At 42.6% G+C, this 16,647-nt stretch overlaps 1 protein-coding gene across 1 annotated transcript in view; it reads right to left on the bottom strand.

The window, feature by feature from the left end:
• Positions 1–16,647, bottom strand: part of mtss1 (MTSS I-BAR domain containing 1) — a 40,052-nt gene that overhangs the window by 19,650 nt on the left and 3,755 nt on the right. The window contains 2 exon segments of the mRNA XM_079266375.1: positions 5,302–5,375; positions 6,634–6,695. Of these exon segments, the coding sequence (XP_079122501.1) occupies positions 5,302–5,375; positions 6,634–6,695 (136 nt within the window).

The raw sequence follows: 16,647 nt of genomic DNA, 5'->3' as shown, positions 1-16,647 counted from the left end.
CCCTTAAGAATGACAGTACACTGCCCTGCCCTGTTTTAATTCCCTAAATATTCATTTCGCAACACATGGATTACAACACGTGTGTGTGTGTGTGTGTGTCGTAGCCAGGTGTCTTCACACTATAGGCGTTTCGTTGTGCTCAGACACGTCTAATGGAGCTCAGGGTCGACTTCAGAGAAAAATGCAGCCTGACAAGATGAGACAGAGTGTGGGAGTGAGTTTGTGTTTGATTTGCACATTTATTGTTCTGGTTTTGACGTGCTGTTGATTCACGACTCTGGTGGGCATTAAACTAATACATGTTGTACATTTGCATTTTACTTCCTCATGAAGCACAAACTGGATATGAATGCGAGACCTGCATCGTTCCAGTCTTCTTCGACCCTCCATTCTGCTGCAACACTACTTTTTCTCGGCACATTAGCGCCTGTAGATGGCTGAAATATTGTGAAACCATCGGCAGTACATCGCGTCACATTGCTGCGTGATCACGCGAGGGCTTCCCCGAGCTTGTGCGGAAAAATGTTTTTAAAAAACAGGAAAAAACTAACCGAAAACTAGCAGGGTACCTTTAATCTGCTGCCATAACAGCCTCCCCAGGAAGCTTTGGGAGCCGGCTGCAGGGATTTGCTCCCACTAAAGCATTAGCGGATGTTGGGCAATTCAGCCCGGCTCGCAAATCCCAAAAGGTTTGACGGGGTCGAGGTCAGGGCAGTCAAGTTCTTCTACACTGAAGTGAGAACGGTTTCTTTACGGAGCCGGCTTTATACTCAGGGGACCAGTATAAGAAAACAGGAAAGGACCTCATTGTCTAAAACATGTAACCATAGCGTGTAAAATAAAAACTGGCTTCAACCTTTTTCATCAATATGAAGCAGAAGCCATTCTCTTATTGGCTTTGTTCTGTGTTGTTTCCATATATTATTAGTATGTAATGAAAAAATTCTTTACGCTATTGTGTAACATGTGCTATTGATGTGAAATGCGAATTCATGACTCGACTAAAAATCTGTCATTGACTCTTCTGGGTGGTAAAAAAAGGAGGAAAATAAAAAGCTGCTCCAGTCGTTTATAATTTCCCTCCTTTTTCCAGCAGACAGAGAGAGACCTGTTCGCCCTCCACACCTAACCTAAGATTTTCCAGCATCACCCTCCTCATAATGTGGCCCTTTCACTGACGCGTGAGGCTTTTAATTCCTTTCGATTTCTCAAAAAAGACTCCACAGAGGCTGGTGTTCCTCTGGTGTCGCTCCGAATGTGACGTCAGGCAGACAAGCTTCTGACAAACAGGTATTTATGTCAGAAATCAATCATTTTCTGACCTCACACCTTCAGATTTGAATGGATTTATTTTCGCCTACATATTAACCGGTGTAAGGCAGTGTTAGAACATTAAGCAGACCGGCCAACCAGTCAGACAACCTTTATTTGCACGTGCATTTTAATACTGAAATAGCGGATAACCTTGTTTTCTGGTCGACTTTGAGAGCTGCTGTCTCCTGACAGGTCTGTCTGTCTGTCTGTCTGTCTGTCTGTCTGAACCACGTTCTAACACTCTCATATCGGTTGACATGTAGGAAATTAAAATGGTTTAAGGTCAAAAAGTGATTGATTTGTGACGGAAATACCCCCTCCCTCCCCAAAAGAAATCCATTCTGGGCCAGAATCTTTAAAGCACGTGAAGGGACATTTGTATGCAGATACTACACTTAAAAGTATTGCTCTCTGACTGGTCAGCAGTATTGATCCAGGTATTGATTAACTGACCAGTCGATCACCTGTCTGATCTAAAGCATTGACCTGAGATCCCGTTACAGCTCGTCAGCACTCTAGTGGGTCGTCTTGTGATCCGTGTGTGTGCGTGCGTTGAGAAGAACCCATGATGCCAAAGACGACGACAAACCAGTAAGGTGGAACCACCGGAGAACCAGACGAGAGGAACCCGCCTTCCAAGAAAATGTGATGAGAGCGATCCAGACAGTGCAGAGCCTTCATCTGTGTTTACCGGAATATGATTGAAATGGAGGCGCATGGGATTTAATTTGATGTAAACTCAATCTGGTGAAACACGACACAGTCAGAGGGCGGGGGGGGGGGGGGGAAGAGTGCAAGAGGGAGCGAGGCCGATGAGGAAGTGTCTTAAACTTGCATTCTCTCTAGTGTCCATCAGGGGGCGACTCCTCTGGTTGTATAGAAGACTATAGAGAATGACTCTACTTCTCTCTTGATTTATTACCTCAGTAAACATTGTAAACATGAGTTTATGTCTCAATCTCTAGTTTCAAGTCTTCTTCAATACAGCATGATGTTCATTTCGTACATTATGGTCCATTTAGAGTCAAACAGACCATAAAGCAGGGGATGCTTTAGGGCGGGGCTTACTGTGATTGACAGGTCTCTACCACTACCAGAGACGTATAAGTCGTCTCTACGTCACTCCTCCGCATTAAAAATATGGTAACTTATGTTCATTGGTTGCGAAAAAACAACAACATGGCGACGGCCGTAATCCAAGATGGTGATGGCAAAATTCGCCGAACTCGAGGCTTCAAAACATCAGTCCACAAACCGATGGGTGACGTCACGATGACTACGTCTACTTCGATTATAAAGTCTGTGGTTATTCGATCAAGACTGGGATAATATGTGTAATTTGGAAGTTACCTGCCAACAGTTGTTGTGATTCAAAAGATATTCAGTTGTTGCATCTGTACTGGTGCATAGAAAGCTTCATTAGGAGACACAGTTTGAGATGCGTTTCACGCGTCTTCGTGGCTCTGGCTGAGTACGTCCAGTTCTGACGTTACCTGCCGTGACACCACGTCGCTGCCTGTGAGGCGAAGTCCACCCTGACAGAAAATACATTTTAAAGTCATCAGACAAGCAAAATGTGTTCCGGCTCGTTCTCAACGTGAGAGAAACTCCCACATCAGGAGAGAGAGACGCCTTCATGCTACATCACCAGCTGTCCCCTCTGTCCTCAGATCACAGAGAGATGAGAACAGTACCGTAGAAACCAACCACAAGATTCACACACACACACACACACACACACGAACCCACCAGACCGGTTCTCAGAGAGCGAGAGACACACACCGCTGGTGTTATAAGGCGCTGACAGGGAGAAAACAATTACGTGTGTTTGCATGCTGAAAAGACTTGTCGACGCAAAGAGTTTAACAGTGTGTGTGTGTGTGTGTGTTGGTGTGTGCGTTGGTGTGTGTGTGTGTGAGTCACCAGTTTAATTTGACCTGGAAGTGATTTGACCCGTTCTTCAAAATAAAAGCTAGGACAGTCTAGTTTTTTGTCTAACCACCAGATGCAGTGTGTGTGTATTAATATAGAATGTGTCTCTACGTGACCACTTGTGATCGTATTTTAAACACAAACATCATTTTCCATTTGCAAATCCCAAATTCGTTGTTTTTAACCGGCAGGAGGCAGCAATTCACTTTTCCTTCATGTGGTTGCTAATCGCTCTTTACACAAGAACAACATATATTCAAGTTATTTACATGTACAGATTTAGACTGATGGCGAGTGTGTCCTGTTGAGGCTTGCTAATCAAAATTGATTGGAACTTCTGAAGAATTCAGAAGCTGCCGGAACAAGCTGGAGAAAAGTGTGAGAGGCTCAGAAACAAGCGCGCGCACACACACACACACGGTCAACTTGCAGTGGGTAGAGGCAGCATTAGCTTCATGCTGAGCTAACTGCTAACAGATGGCATCAGCCCTGAACTACGTCAGGTGCTAAATGGGAACCAAAACCGTCGTACACAAGACACAAGGACAATAATAAAAAAATGTTTGGGTTTAAATGTAATAGTGTTTGTCGTGTTGCAAGAAATGCCCAGTGGGAAGACGCGAGTCCCCACATATACAGATATTTGGGATTCAGGGTCTTTCCCAAAAACACTTTGATATGAGGAGCCAGATTTAGAACCACCAATACAACAAATAAATGGCCGACCTACTCTTATGGAGTCAACAGCATCTTAAATCAAACTTGTAGCGACTTCAAAGCCAAACAGGCAGTTTTGACTAAATTAAATGTTTCACCACCATCACCAGCTACCAGAATAACATCTCAACTTGTCGTAGGAAAGCCTTAATGTAACCCCCTACCTGCATCCTGGGACTCATTAAGGCTGAACTGTAGCAGTGAGGGTCCACTTGATGTATATTTTGTCATCTATTTGCAGGAACCTCGACCGCCTGCCTGTCTCTTAAAATGTGTACACAACTACATGTTTGTCCGCTGCGTCAAAATGTCTCCAATCAACGACACCGGCAATCTATCCATTTGTAGCAGACAGCTAACGGTGCTAACAGCGCCAACGATGGCAACAGTGCGCTGTGCAGTGTGGCGGCGTTTAGCTCGCCAGTTGGGAGGCTGACATTTTAGCTGACTTTGATCCTGTGAAATGTACGATGTCTTCGGGGGTTTTTGTAGGTTTTAGCGACCGTGACCTGCAGTCTCTCTCTCTCACGCACACATGCCTCTCTTTGAGACATGACGGAGCAGGTCTTCTGAAGGCTTCCATGAAGAGGAGCGGTCGTGATCGTGATTCAACTCCCACACGAACACACACACGCAACTGGATTTCCTTTAAATACCAACTGCCTTCTGAGTCACATAATCACACCGACAGCTGACTGTCCTAACAAAGCCCCAACACGCTGTGAGAGCTCTGGCAGTCCACGTCCTCAATACCGACTCCTGTATTCATGGGCGAGAAGGAACTATTTTAATGTTTGAAGATGGCCCACGTCGGTAGGTAAGGGCGGCGGCGGGGGGGGGGGGGGGGGGGGGGGGGGAGAGAGCGAGAGGAACAAAACCAAAGACCGACGTTACGGAAATTGGCTGGGGCAATTTTCCTTATCCATTTCATCGTCCAGTAGCACGATGTTTCATGGTTTCTACATTATATTATCTCTCTCTCTCTCACACACACACACACACACACAGCTCTACAGAGAGTAAATGGAGCTAATTAGGTCCCTCATGAGCTCATTATTTATAATTAAAAAAAGACACCGTGAACGACCACACTGTAAGAAGGAAGGAACAGACGGATCAGGAGGGAAAGCATTTCCCTTGGTTTAGTCAGACGTCAACACACACACACACACACACACACACATATATATATATATAAATAAATAAATAAATAAATAAATATAAATACCCACGCAAACAACGCTGATCTCAGGATGATTTTCCTCTTGGTGTGTTTGGCAGCAGAGCGCAAAATCCAACTTTATATGTATGTGTGTGTGTGTGTGTGTGTGTGTGTACCTCTAGTCCCGGTCGCCATGTCTGCCACCTTCTGAAAAGCATCCAGGAAGGCTCCGGTCACCAAGATGGTCGTCCTGGAGTCAAACACAAACAGACACGTATCGACTGAATCCATTAAACACACAGGAAGTACTCTTAGTGACCTTTGAGCCCCCGCGTGGACGGACGGCAGGTTACCAAGCGAGTCACGTGACTTTTGTTTGCTTATAACTAAGCAGTGCGAACCAAAACAATATGAAGGACTTTTATTTTGGAAGAGAGATGGAATGGAGCCACATGAGAGGCCAGTCGCCCTCAAAGGCACATTATCATCATCAATGGACCTATTGTCTGTGTGTCCCATTACCAGCAAGGTCTATGTGGCTATACCTGTGCACACAGACACACACCCATTAGCCCTGCAAACCTAACTAAGATGATCAGACGACAGTCAATAGTTTGTGTCTGTCTGATCTCAGTGGAAAACTCTCTTCCATGTTAAAACACCAAAGACTTGACACACACACACACACACACACACACACACACACACACACACACACACACACACACACACACACACACACACACACACACACACACACACACACACACACACACACACGTTAAATGTGTCTGCTTTGTTCCACTGGTACACTCTTTTTATAAACGGGGTAAAGTTTAGGGCGGTTGGTTTAAATCTCTGACTAATCATTAGCAGCCTAAACAATAATAATGTTTTCTGATAAATAAATGTTCTGCCTCATCCTGAAAGTGACACAAGGCACTAAATATATTCAAACACAATAATTCTACTGTTTGATAAGTCTACTTTATATCTTCAGCTTGAGGCCGTGATGATAAGATAAGTGTTGTGTTTGTGTCTTGCGGTTTATTATTTATATATTGTGACGACTCTCCTCCTGTCCTACACTCTGGGCCGGTTTTTCCATCTGTTACAGGTGCGGAGTGGAGGATTGTTACCAGGATGAGTCTCACCTGTGCCGGGGCGTGGCTCATCCTTAAATACCCTTTCCATTTGACAGCCCGGGGGGAAAGAAGACCTGCGCTGACGGGCTCACGACCACGGTTGTAATAATCATTGAACTGCGATATCATGCTTCTTTTTAGGATAACAGAGTTTACTGCAGGTCATTATTGTTTAATTCTATTTAATTTAATTCGTATTGAGCCTCGTACCGAACGGTTCAATACGAATACGCGTACCGTTACACCCCGAATCGTAACGCAACCTCCTTTAACGTTAGCCGTTAGCTCCGTTATTTAGCGGCATCAGTGTGTGTTATTTAGCGTAACAGTGTGTGTGTGTGTGTGTGTGTGTGTGTGTGTTACCTGAGCTGTGACTGTAGCTTGGCTCCTTTGGTTACAAAGTCCTCCCACGTTGGATAACTGGCCTGCAGCGAACAGAGAACACCGACGACATTAAACATCACACGAGTCCGACCACAACAGGATTCACTGAGTGTAACTGAGACGTTCAACACAAAAGCTTTTCAATCTGTATTATTTATACCAATAACCTTAAAGAGTTTATGACCATAATGAGGGAGAGATAGAGCAGTTATTAAAGTGTTTAACCCGTCAGCTGTTTCTCTGCACAGGATTTATCCCGCTACTTTTTCAGGACGTTTTCATGTCTTTGAGGATCATTTTCAACACTTTACATTCTCCTAAAGGTCTGTGTGTACACGAATAAAGAAGAATATAAAAAGGTCTGTTTCCACGAGCAGAGAGAACAGCGGAACAGGAAGTGACCGAACTGATCTGCAGGAACAAGTAAAGGATTGTTTAAAAAATGGAGATTGATGACTTTTCCAAAACTTTCTGGGCTCATCGATTTTTAAACCCGTCTCATGCCGGGACATTGCCATATCCACGTAACATGACTTTTCCACAAGCATACGAACCCTGAAAGGAGCATTTACGATATGATTTTAAGAGTAGAAATTACATGTTTTATCCTGAAAGGAAATTAATAAGAGATTGGATCTAAATCTGGGGTATTAGATCAAGATCAGGACTGGAAGGAAGAGGAGAGTTTGCAAAATTAAAAGAGACAGCTCGGTAGAAAAGGAAAAACTAATTCTGAATATCGATGAATAAGATGAACGATGGAGACAGAAGGTCTCACGTTATATACCAGTTAAAGTTGCCGTCAACTCTTTTCTGTCAACTAATGGGTTGATCTAACAGTCGTAGCTTCGCAGCTTTCCTTCTGAGTTACTGTGAACAGCAGCAGCTCTGAACTGTTTCAAAGATGGACAGCTGACCGACTCGTGTTATTTTTGGCTCCTCGGTGTTTCACGTGAGGAACACAGTCGGTGGCATTTCAACGTTCGGCTTTTATCACCAATGAGATGAGAGTCTTGTTTTCATTAAACTTCTTCCACTCAAGACGGTTAGAAAAAAGAAAATCATCACAAGAGTGAGTTTCAGCAGCATCGCTTGTGAATTGAACAGTTCATTCTTCATCAAAATAGTAACTGATTAATGCATGAAATTGACTTATTAGTCGACTAATCCTTTAAACACCCGTGCACATATTTGATGGAAACACACACCGATTCACTTTGATGAACTTTCAGTATTTTGTCCATAACTTCAGCAGCATTTGAATGTAAACAAACTAAAGAATATCTTCACTAAACTAACTTCTCTACATCACCAACACAGCCCAACATCCCTGAGGTGCTCCAAAGCTCTACAGAAGGAAAGACTATTATATTCATCTTTGAACTGCAGAATATTTCACACGTCTTCGTTGAAGAGCTGTTCCCACGTCGGCCGACTGTACCAGCAGCTGATCGATTACGTCATTTGAGGGCAGCTTTGACCCTGAGTTACATCTGCAGCCGACAGCTGCGCTCTGGTTATTCAACTAAAACAAAATATACAGGGAAGCCCTGTTGGACCGCAGAGCCCGAATCACCACTTTCTCTCTCCGTTCTGAACCCGGTCACCCTGACCGTCCTCCTCTGCCTCAGATAATACCGATTTAACCCCCAACACCGCGGCATTAGCCTCTTAGCTCCACACCGCTAAAGCCGTTAGCAGCCCACCCACCCACCCTCCAACGCTCCACAGCTAGCCGGGCATGCACACGGCATGAGGCCGACAGCTTTACTAGCTACGGGGGTTTAGCGCTGCGACGTGAAATACTGCAGGTGACCAGTGAAGCCAGGACGAACGGAAAAGAGGAAGTGAATTCACTGTATTGATGCCAGCGGGGGGGACACAACGGGTTGTGGCTGGAACAGAATGCATGCTGGGATTTAGAGAGAGGGGGAAAGAGCATAAACTCATAAGTGAAATTTAAGATGATGCACATGAAAAGGTAATCTAGAATTGAGCATTTGTACAGAAGTCATTTGTGTTATGGGATTGGTAAAGTTCTAGATATGATAATGTGGCATGTTCTTTTGAATTGAAAGCATTTATAACATATTGTAATCTTTCCAAAACCTCATCTCATGCGAGGGTTTTTCTTTTTTTTAACAAAACCCACATTTTAATCTTTCACAAAATCCATGTGTGTAAAATTGTCTCGTGTATAAATCCCACGGGACTTGTTCGGATATCAAATCTCTTGTAGCTCGTAGCTCTGCCACCGGCTTCTCATCACATTCATGTACATTTTAGTTCTCTCGGTGTGATAGCGTAGCATTCGTGTACAAAGACCTTTAGTTCAGTGAGACCTGTAATCAAACAATTAGCCCAAATACACTTATGCTTACATCTTAGCTTCATGTGCACGACATTCGTTTTTGGTCCGTTAGCAAAAACCAACCAGACGTGGAACAACCTGTCGATTCCTTTAGATCCTATGTGATGAACGTTATGATTTCCTACTTCCTTAAAGTGGCCATCTTGAAGATTCTCATTAAAAAGGAAGTAACACAATGGTGACTGAGCCTACAGGCCCACTACAGGGCTTCACAGCACTGTAATATTACCTTTATGTGACATCTAAAGAATGAAGTCTATTCTACTTACGCTATCACTTTAAATCCAGAACCTACAACACTAAATGTCTCCTCTCGTATCTCAGCCTCCTCGTTCCCACCGCCGCTTCTCGCCTGAACCTTAAATTCTGTCGAGGTTTGTTGTGACGAACAGGAATGTAACAGTCGGTCGCAGACGTAACATCTCAGCAGCAGGTTGTTTTTCTGCAGAGAGCAAGAGCTGAAAGAAACGCCTCAGACGGACAAAGAGTACCAGCGCTTGAGATTCAGCAGCTTGAGAGCGGGTTGTGGCTAAATTAAGGTCCCGGGGGCCCCACGAGGGTCAAAGACTGAGTCCAGAAGAGTTCATTGAGACAGCTGGAAACAAAACAGCTGCAGACTCTCAGAAGAAGAAGTGACAAAGGTGGTGACTGGACTACATAATACATGAGAACCAGTCGGATCTTTGATTGTGTTGAATTTAAATCTGGGTTTCATGGTTGAAAATGTCAGAAGTAGAGGCTGTCGGCTCGGAAGGAGATCCATTTATATCCATAAATACATACATATAAACATCATTTATTGTTAAATATAAACATTAGGATTCTGGGTCTTCTCAACTGATGGCTTGAGCTACGAACTATCAGTTGAAAGTAATGACAAAAGCCCAAAATGACATCTTAAAGTTGCTAAATTTTCACACAATCATCAGAATAGAATAAGAAGAAAAAGAAAAAGGAGAATTCAGAACATATGTTGGTCGATAAGTAACAGGACGAAGGAGAAATTAGATATTTTTGGGGTAATTTAGTGAAAGTGTCTCCGTTTACATGTTTGTCCACAGAGGGTATTGATTGACTAGTTTTTAGTAAAATGTCCATCTTAGTACCAAATGTTACCAAGTGTAAGTGATCGTTATGAAAGATGAATGTTTACGGTATTTAATAGTCTTAAAAAAATAAAAAAATAAAAAGAGTATATGAAAATAGTTTTTAAAGGTAAAGCAATCAGCATAAAGAATCCGATATCAGTCAGGTTGTATCTAATACTATCTTCATCTGTAGTGCTGAAAGGTTTCTTAAAGAAGATTAACTGAAGACAAACGTAATATATTCATGAACGGTTTTGCTACCAGCATGAAAGTGTAGTTTTAAGATGACCCAGTAAACTCTGTTCACCTACAGAGCCGTCATTCTGTCTGCTTACAGGTCTACGGTTACTTTGGTCTGAGGGCGGAGTCTATCAGCGGATAATCCTCCTCTGATAATCCCGACACGCTCTACTGACCGGCAGAAAGGAAGAGACGGGACGTCCAGGGAAAGTGAGAGTACTGCTGTCGACCTGACGGGACTTCTAAAGAAAGACCGTTTAGTCACTGAGTGGACCAGCTTCTTCTTCTTCAATGTGCTCGTTTTGTTCGACCAAAACCAAAAAGATATTCCATTAGCAATGAGGAAAAAGGTAGCTAACAGTGTGCTGATGGTGTCATTATAAACTACCACAGTTTATCATGTGTTTAAGGCCTATCTCCACAGTAACGCATCAAGACATCATCTCAAACAACGGCTTACAGCAAACCAGAGCTGTGAACACTTAACTCAACTTGTAAAACAATTTATTTTGTTTTAATATTCAATATTTAACCGTTTACTTGTGTGTTACATATTTGTTCCTGTAATGTCTCTGTTTTTGTTCCCTGCCTCGGGACAACAGATGTAAATTAGCATTCTTGCTAACTCCGGCCTGTTTACATCTTATATTTTATACTGATGTTCATCAATATGCTCTGTCGCTATCAAATAAAGAAAAATGACAGTGATTGGTTCGGCCCGCCTTTTTATTGGCTGTAGTAACATGCCATATCTCTGTTTAACTTCAGAGCTGCAAATGCATTGATCTATTGAGACTAAAAGAACCTAAAAAACAACAAAAGATAGTGTTTCCTCAAACAGAATTAAAACGTTCTAATGAACGGATGCATTGTTCGACACAATCCACAGCTAAATATAAACATGGGAGATATGATGTTTATAATTTTCGCACGATCTGGACAACACACCTGACTGTTGAGTAAATAAACCCTCTCGGCATTGAAAACGTTTAAATAGTGACAATCACCCAGATTCTGGTGAGTCGTCTAGTAGGAATCCATCAAAAGAAGACGAATGGTATAAACGTCTGTAATTAAAAAAGCTAAAATCACTTTGGCTCATGCAAAATATAAATCCTGTCACCTGATCCACACACACCTGTGCGTTTACCATGTTCAACTGGAAGGCCAGAGAACAACAGGACGAACCAAAACAAAGAACCGATAACGTTAAGAGAGAAACACCAACGTTTCCAGAGAAAAAAGGACTGAAAACAGGTTGAAGCTTAAAAAGCCTCAAAAATCCAGTTATGGACGATGAAAGAAACCCGATGCTGCTGGTGAATTATAACAGGAGCTGTGTTTCCTTCTCTGTGTGTCGGAAACACAGTGTCCTAAAACAAGGAAACCAGTCAGCATTTGGTTCCCTCGTCTCAAAGTCAACGGGTTCATTGTTAGATGTCTGATATAAGGTCTGTGGTTAACACAAGCTAATGACGGTTTATCTCTACGACATTAAATACGTCGGTTAACACCCCTCTTGTGAATCTTTTTGTGGCTTTTCGTGTTGCTAGCCATAGCCTGTATATGAGAAGTGGACGCAGCCGTCGTGATGTCACACTTTGGGTTCGTGGGCTGCAGACGAGAATCCTCGAGTTCGGTCTTTTGGCCATCGGCCATCTTGGAATTTTTTGGAATACGCAGTCGTCGTATAAGGTCGCACCACCATAGTATAGTTTGTTTATATGCTAACGTTAGCTTCTTGCTTCTGCCGATTGCATTCATGCTCAAAGAAATCATGAAAGTGGTGTTCATTTGTGAAAATGATCTTGCTGAACGAAACGTGTGAGTGGGTGTGTTCACTGCAGCTTTCGGTCTTACTTTTGCATTTGCAGCCATGCAGCCAGCTGACTGCCAAGTATCTGCTACCCGCGTGTGTTTGTGTGTTATTTTCTAAATTCCAGATCATCTGATAACCGTGTTGGAGAAGTTATTGAGGAAGAGATAAACTGAAAGTATTTTTCAGTGGAATAAGTAAAAAAAATGGTTTCAGAGTCTTGGTGAAACGTGCACGGCTGTCGCTCAGAAACATTCGTACTTTTATCTATACTTGTATTTAATTTTGGACCTGCCTCCCGACAGGACGTCGGATCAACCAATCGGCTTCTGCGACCCCTCAGTGGACAATCGACACCATGCTGTGCTTTAAAACTGCAGTAAAACATTACGTGGAGCACAAATCCTTCACAAGTCACCTGCCAAACAGATAATAAGAAATATACCGGGACCGTTTAAATGTTCACTTCCACATTAGAAACACAAATGGCGACTACAGCTCTGCATCCACAGCCTTCTAGAAGGAAACTCAACCATTTCAGTCAGACTTACTGGTTGCATGAGGAAAGAAGTATGGCGGATTGTGATGTATTGGGAATATTGATGACCACCTTCATCGTAAATCACTGCGGTGGGAGGCGTTCGTCAGAAGAATGTGACGGAGTGAATTCCTCTGAAACCAGTTTGAGAGCGAAACTTGCCGATTACACACCACAGAGGACGGTCATCACTTTGGTTTTACTTTACGAGACGAAGTCACTGTTTGGGGCTTTGTGCACATGCATTTCATTCCAGTCTGTCTCAGGTTGTTCTATGTATTGTCAATAAATCCCAGGACCGTCTCTTAATACTTCATGACTTCACTACTCTGTGGCTCTCAACCCGAAGCCCTTTGGTTCCTAATGAAGACATAACTCTTTAAAAACAGGCCCACAAACATTTAGTTTCATTTCTGCAACTGCAATTTTGCCAACTGCCTTTTTCAGTGAAGTTTGCCGAGCGTCCCCGTATTAAAGCAGCTTCGCTGAGAGGCTGAGGATGTTCAAACAGCAGGTTGATGGTTTGTTTGACGGCGTGTTTGAGCTTCACTGGTTTACTCAAAGACAGGAAGACAAAGGAGAGAGAGAGGGGGGAGTAGACAGACAGGTAGGGTGCGTCAACATCAGGTTAATGGTTTGTTCAGTGTAGTCTGGACCTGGTCCTTTATCTGTCAAACAATGAGGTGGATATTGAGTGGAAATGGACTTTCCATTCCTCTTTATTGTTCGTACATCGCTCATGATACGAGGATATTAAAAGTGTCCTCATTTATTTCTCTGCACCTTCATCCCTCTTCTTAAAAGTTCCAAATGTTGGAGTCGCAGAGACGTGGAGGAGGAAACACTTCAGACCCAGAGTCTAAAGAAGTCTGTGTCTATTGAACTATTTATATTCTCATCACTGACAGATGAGTAAAACTATTAATTTGCTCATTTTGTGACACCAAAAGTTTGTGTTTATGAAACACATGTTTCTTCTCACATTCTCGTTCTGTGGGAGGAATCTGATTGTAAGTATTGTCTGTTTTTGTAGTTTAATGTCCAAATCCTACTCTAAAACCCACTTTTCTTTCTTCCCTCTCGCTTGTCTTCCTGCCGAGGGTTCACGTTGTTCTGGAGAAGAGGAAGTGAACGGCAGCTGATCTCCATGTGACTTTGTTTTTCTATTTCTGTTTCTTTGCATATCATTTGAGTATCTCTTGTCTCCAGTCGTGTAGCTCAAGTCTCCTACTGATCACGCAACTGTGTCTCCAATTTTATTGCATCATTATAATATTCATGGCGAAACAAAAGAGATTTCAGAGAGAGAAGCAGACAGAAGAGTTTATTATGTGTTTGAAGGATGAATCCAGGATGTTAAACTGATTCAGCAGTGAAAACAGGTTAAAACAATAGAAGATACACCTTCAGTAGCTAGCGTAGCATAGACGTGCTAACGCAAGTTCACGATACGCTAACGTACTCTGCTAATGTTAGCTCCACGTAGAAACATAACATTTTAGAAACGTTAGTCTCCTTCCAACCTCTCTGAGTAACGAGTAGCAAAGTTTAACAATGACGAGCTCCAAATCCTCTAAACCAGCCTGAAATAAATACATATTTATATGTTGACATATATGTTAATAATTAACCGTTAAACCGAACATACATATGTTGACCGATTAATGCCATCAGTTAAGATTACATGAGAGTCCATGGAGCAGAGCTAAAGCTACGCTGTGATTGGCTTGTGGATGGTGGAGGGGCGGGACTTAGAGAAGGGTCAATTAATACAATTAGCATTGGAAAAATGCTGCAAATCCTCAAGCCCGAGTGATAAAAATCTGTTTTTAAAACAAACTACAAACTTATAAAACGACCCAACATCAATTACTTTAAGACTGATAAAAAAAAAAAAAGCATCTCTACAATTGTAATACTGATGATTAATGCATTCAAAGTCCATTCAAGGACCCTTTAAATGAAGTTAAAAAGAGAACGCCATCTTTATCTGATGTTAAAAGAATATTCCAGTATATTCTAAGATTATCAGACATTAAAAAAAACCTGCATGATCTCAACAAAGTTAAACAATTTAGGACTATTTGTTGTTTGCCTTTTAACGCTCGTGCAGTTTTTCCAGCTAGACGAAATGTTGAATGTAATTATTAACCATCCCTGTCAATACAAACTGAGTCTGTTACACAACAGACTGTCGAGTAAGGCTATGGATGTGTAATAATTCACATTATTACAAATGTCATGGTCAATTAAGTACAATCTGATGCTTATTTACATAAACGTTGACTGATTTAAATATGTATCAGACACATAGAAATAGCATCTTGTTTAGCACGAGCTATTTGACCCAAATCTGATTTTGATCTCCTTTCTCTCTTCTCCTCCCCCATCGTTTCCTCCCTCCTTCGTCCTGTTCTTCCTTCTGTCTTGTTATTTCTTTCCTTTTTCCTTATTTCCTTCCCCCTCTTCCCCCTCAGTGAACACACACGACGACGTACCTTAACGTGTGTGTATTTATATAATGTGTTTGTTGGTTAGTTTACCATCAAAGCGACCGAATTCACCGTGTGTGTGTGTGTGTGTGTCCACACCCATATTCACCTGAGGCTAACTATTTTCCTGTCAGCAGTGAGACTTCCCTGAAATCAAGTGCTCCCACGCACACACACAAACTCTCAGGAACTATTAAGTAGATCATTGTTGGGACTAAGCCTTGATGACGTCACATCAAATGATGGCCTGTATTTGCAGGGTGTGTTTTTGTATACAAGTGTGTGCGTGTGTGTCCCCGTGTAGACACTGAACACGGCTGTAGCTCGGTGTTGAAAGCCATTTGCTATTCCACACACACACCCACTGAAGCCGTGTCATTCTCAGTTCACCTTCAGTACAGGACGGATAAAACACACACACACACACACACACACACACGGAGGGCGGGTCGACGGTTGTTTTGAGCGACACTTTTCCTTTGAAGTTGAGTTAACGAGGAGAATAAATTTAAAACTCAAACGTTCGTCAAATCCTCACCAACATGGAGGCGGAGCTAAAGTTAGAAATGGAGGAACAGAAAAGAGACGAATGAGAGAAGAGAGAGAAAGACATCCGTGAGTCAGAGAAAGTGTCAGAGGGGTGAGGGAGGGTCGATGGCTCATAATGTCACTCCTGATATCGCTGAGACAGAAATCAATAAGCCGTCTGTCTAAAGGTCCCATGATGCTTCACTTCAACGCACCCCCACAGTCTGTGTTCCTCGAACCAAATAACCTTTAGTGCTTGTTTATTAGGGTGGTTCAGGTATTCATGTTAATGCGTAGAGCCGGATCTATTGGAAGCACTTCTTAAATAAATAAAGTTATTATTAACGCTGAGATTTTTTAAATCAAAAGGAGACACAATATTTGTTGAAGGCGAAATGTGTCAAAATGAAATAAAATAAATAAAATAGTGTGGTGCTGCAGAGATGCCCCGGCCTTCACATCATATTCTACAGATCGGTACACATGCAGCCACACGGTACGTTGATTGAAACACGTGATGCAGAATTAGGGTTCACAAGCGCGAGTGTGTGTGTGTGTTTGCTCCACCGTTGTAGAGAATGTGACAGGAAATACATGCAACTGTACTTCATATATTCAGGTCTGCTCCGTGTTCATACAGCTCAACACAGCAGAGATCTTTGGCACTTGACTACTTTCTGTCCACAATAAAAGAATCGATCTTCATGCTTTCTTTCTGTTTGTTCGCTACACTGAACTGAGCGCGATCTGTGTATCGTCTCACCATCACGTCTACGGACGGATTCAGAGCTCTTGAGTGTTACGAGGCCCTGAGGAGAGATTCATCTAAAGCAACCCTCTGCTTAATTAGACATGACTGTGTGTGCGTATGTTGGTGTGTGTGTGGTATGTGGGTGTGTGGCAGATGGAAGGAGTGCCCC

The sequence above is a fragment of the Melanostigma gelatinosum genome (genome assembly GCF_949748355.1).
Source record: "Melanostigma gelatinosum genome assembly, chromosome: 3".
Taxonomy (NCBI): Eukaryota; Metazoa; Chordata; class Actinopteri; order Perciformes; family Zoarcidae; genus Melanostigma; species Melanostigma gelatinosum.
This window is presented reverse-complemented; position numbering and strand designations above follow the sequence as displayed.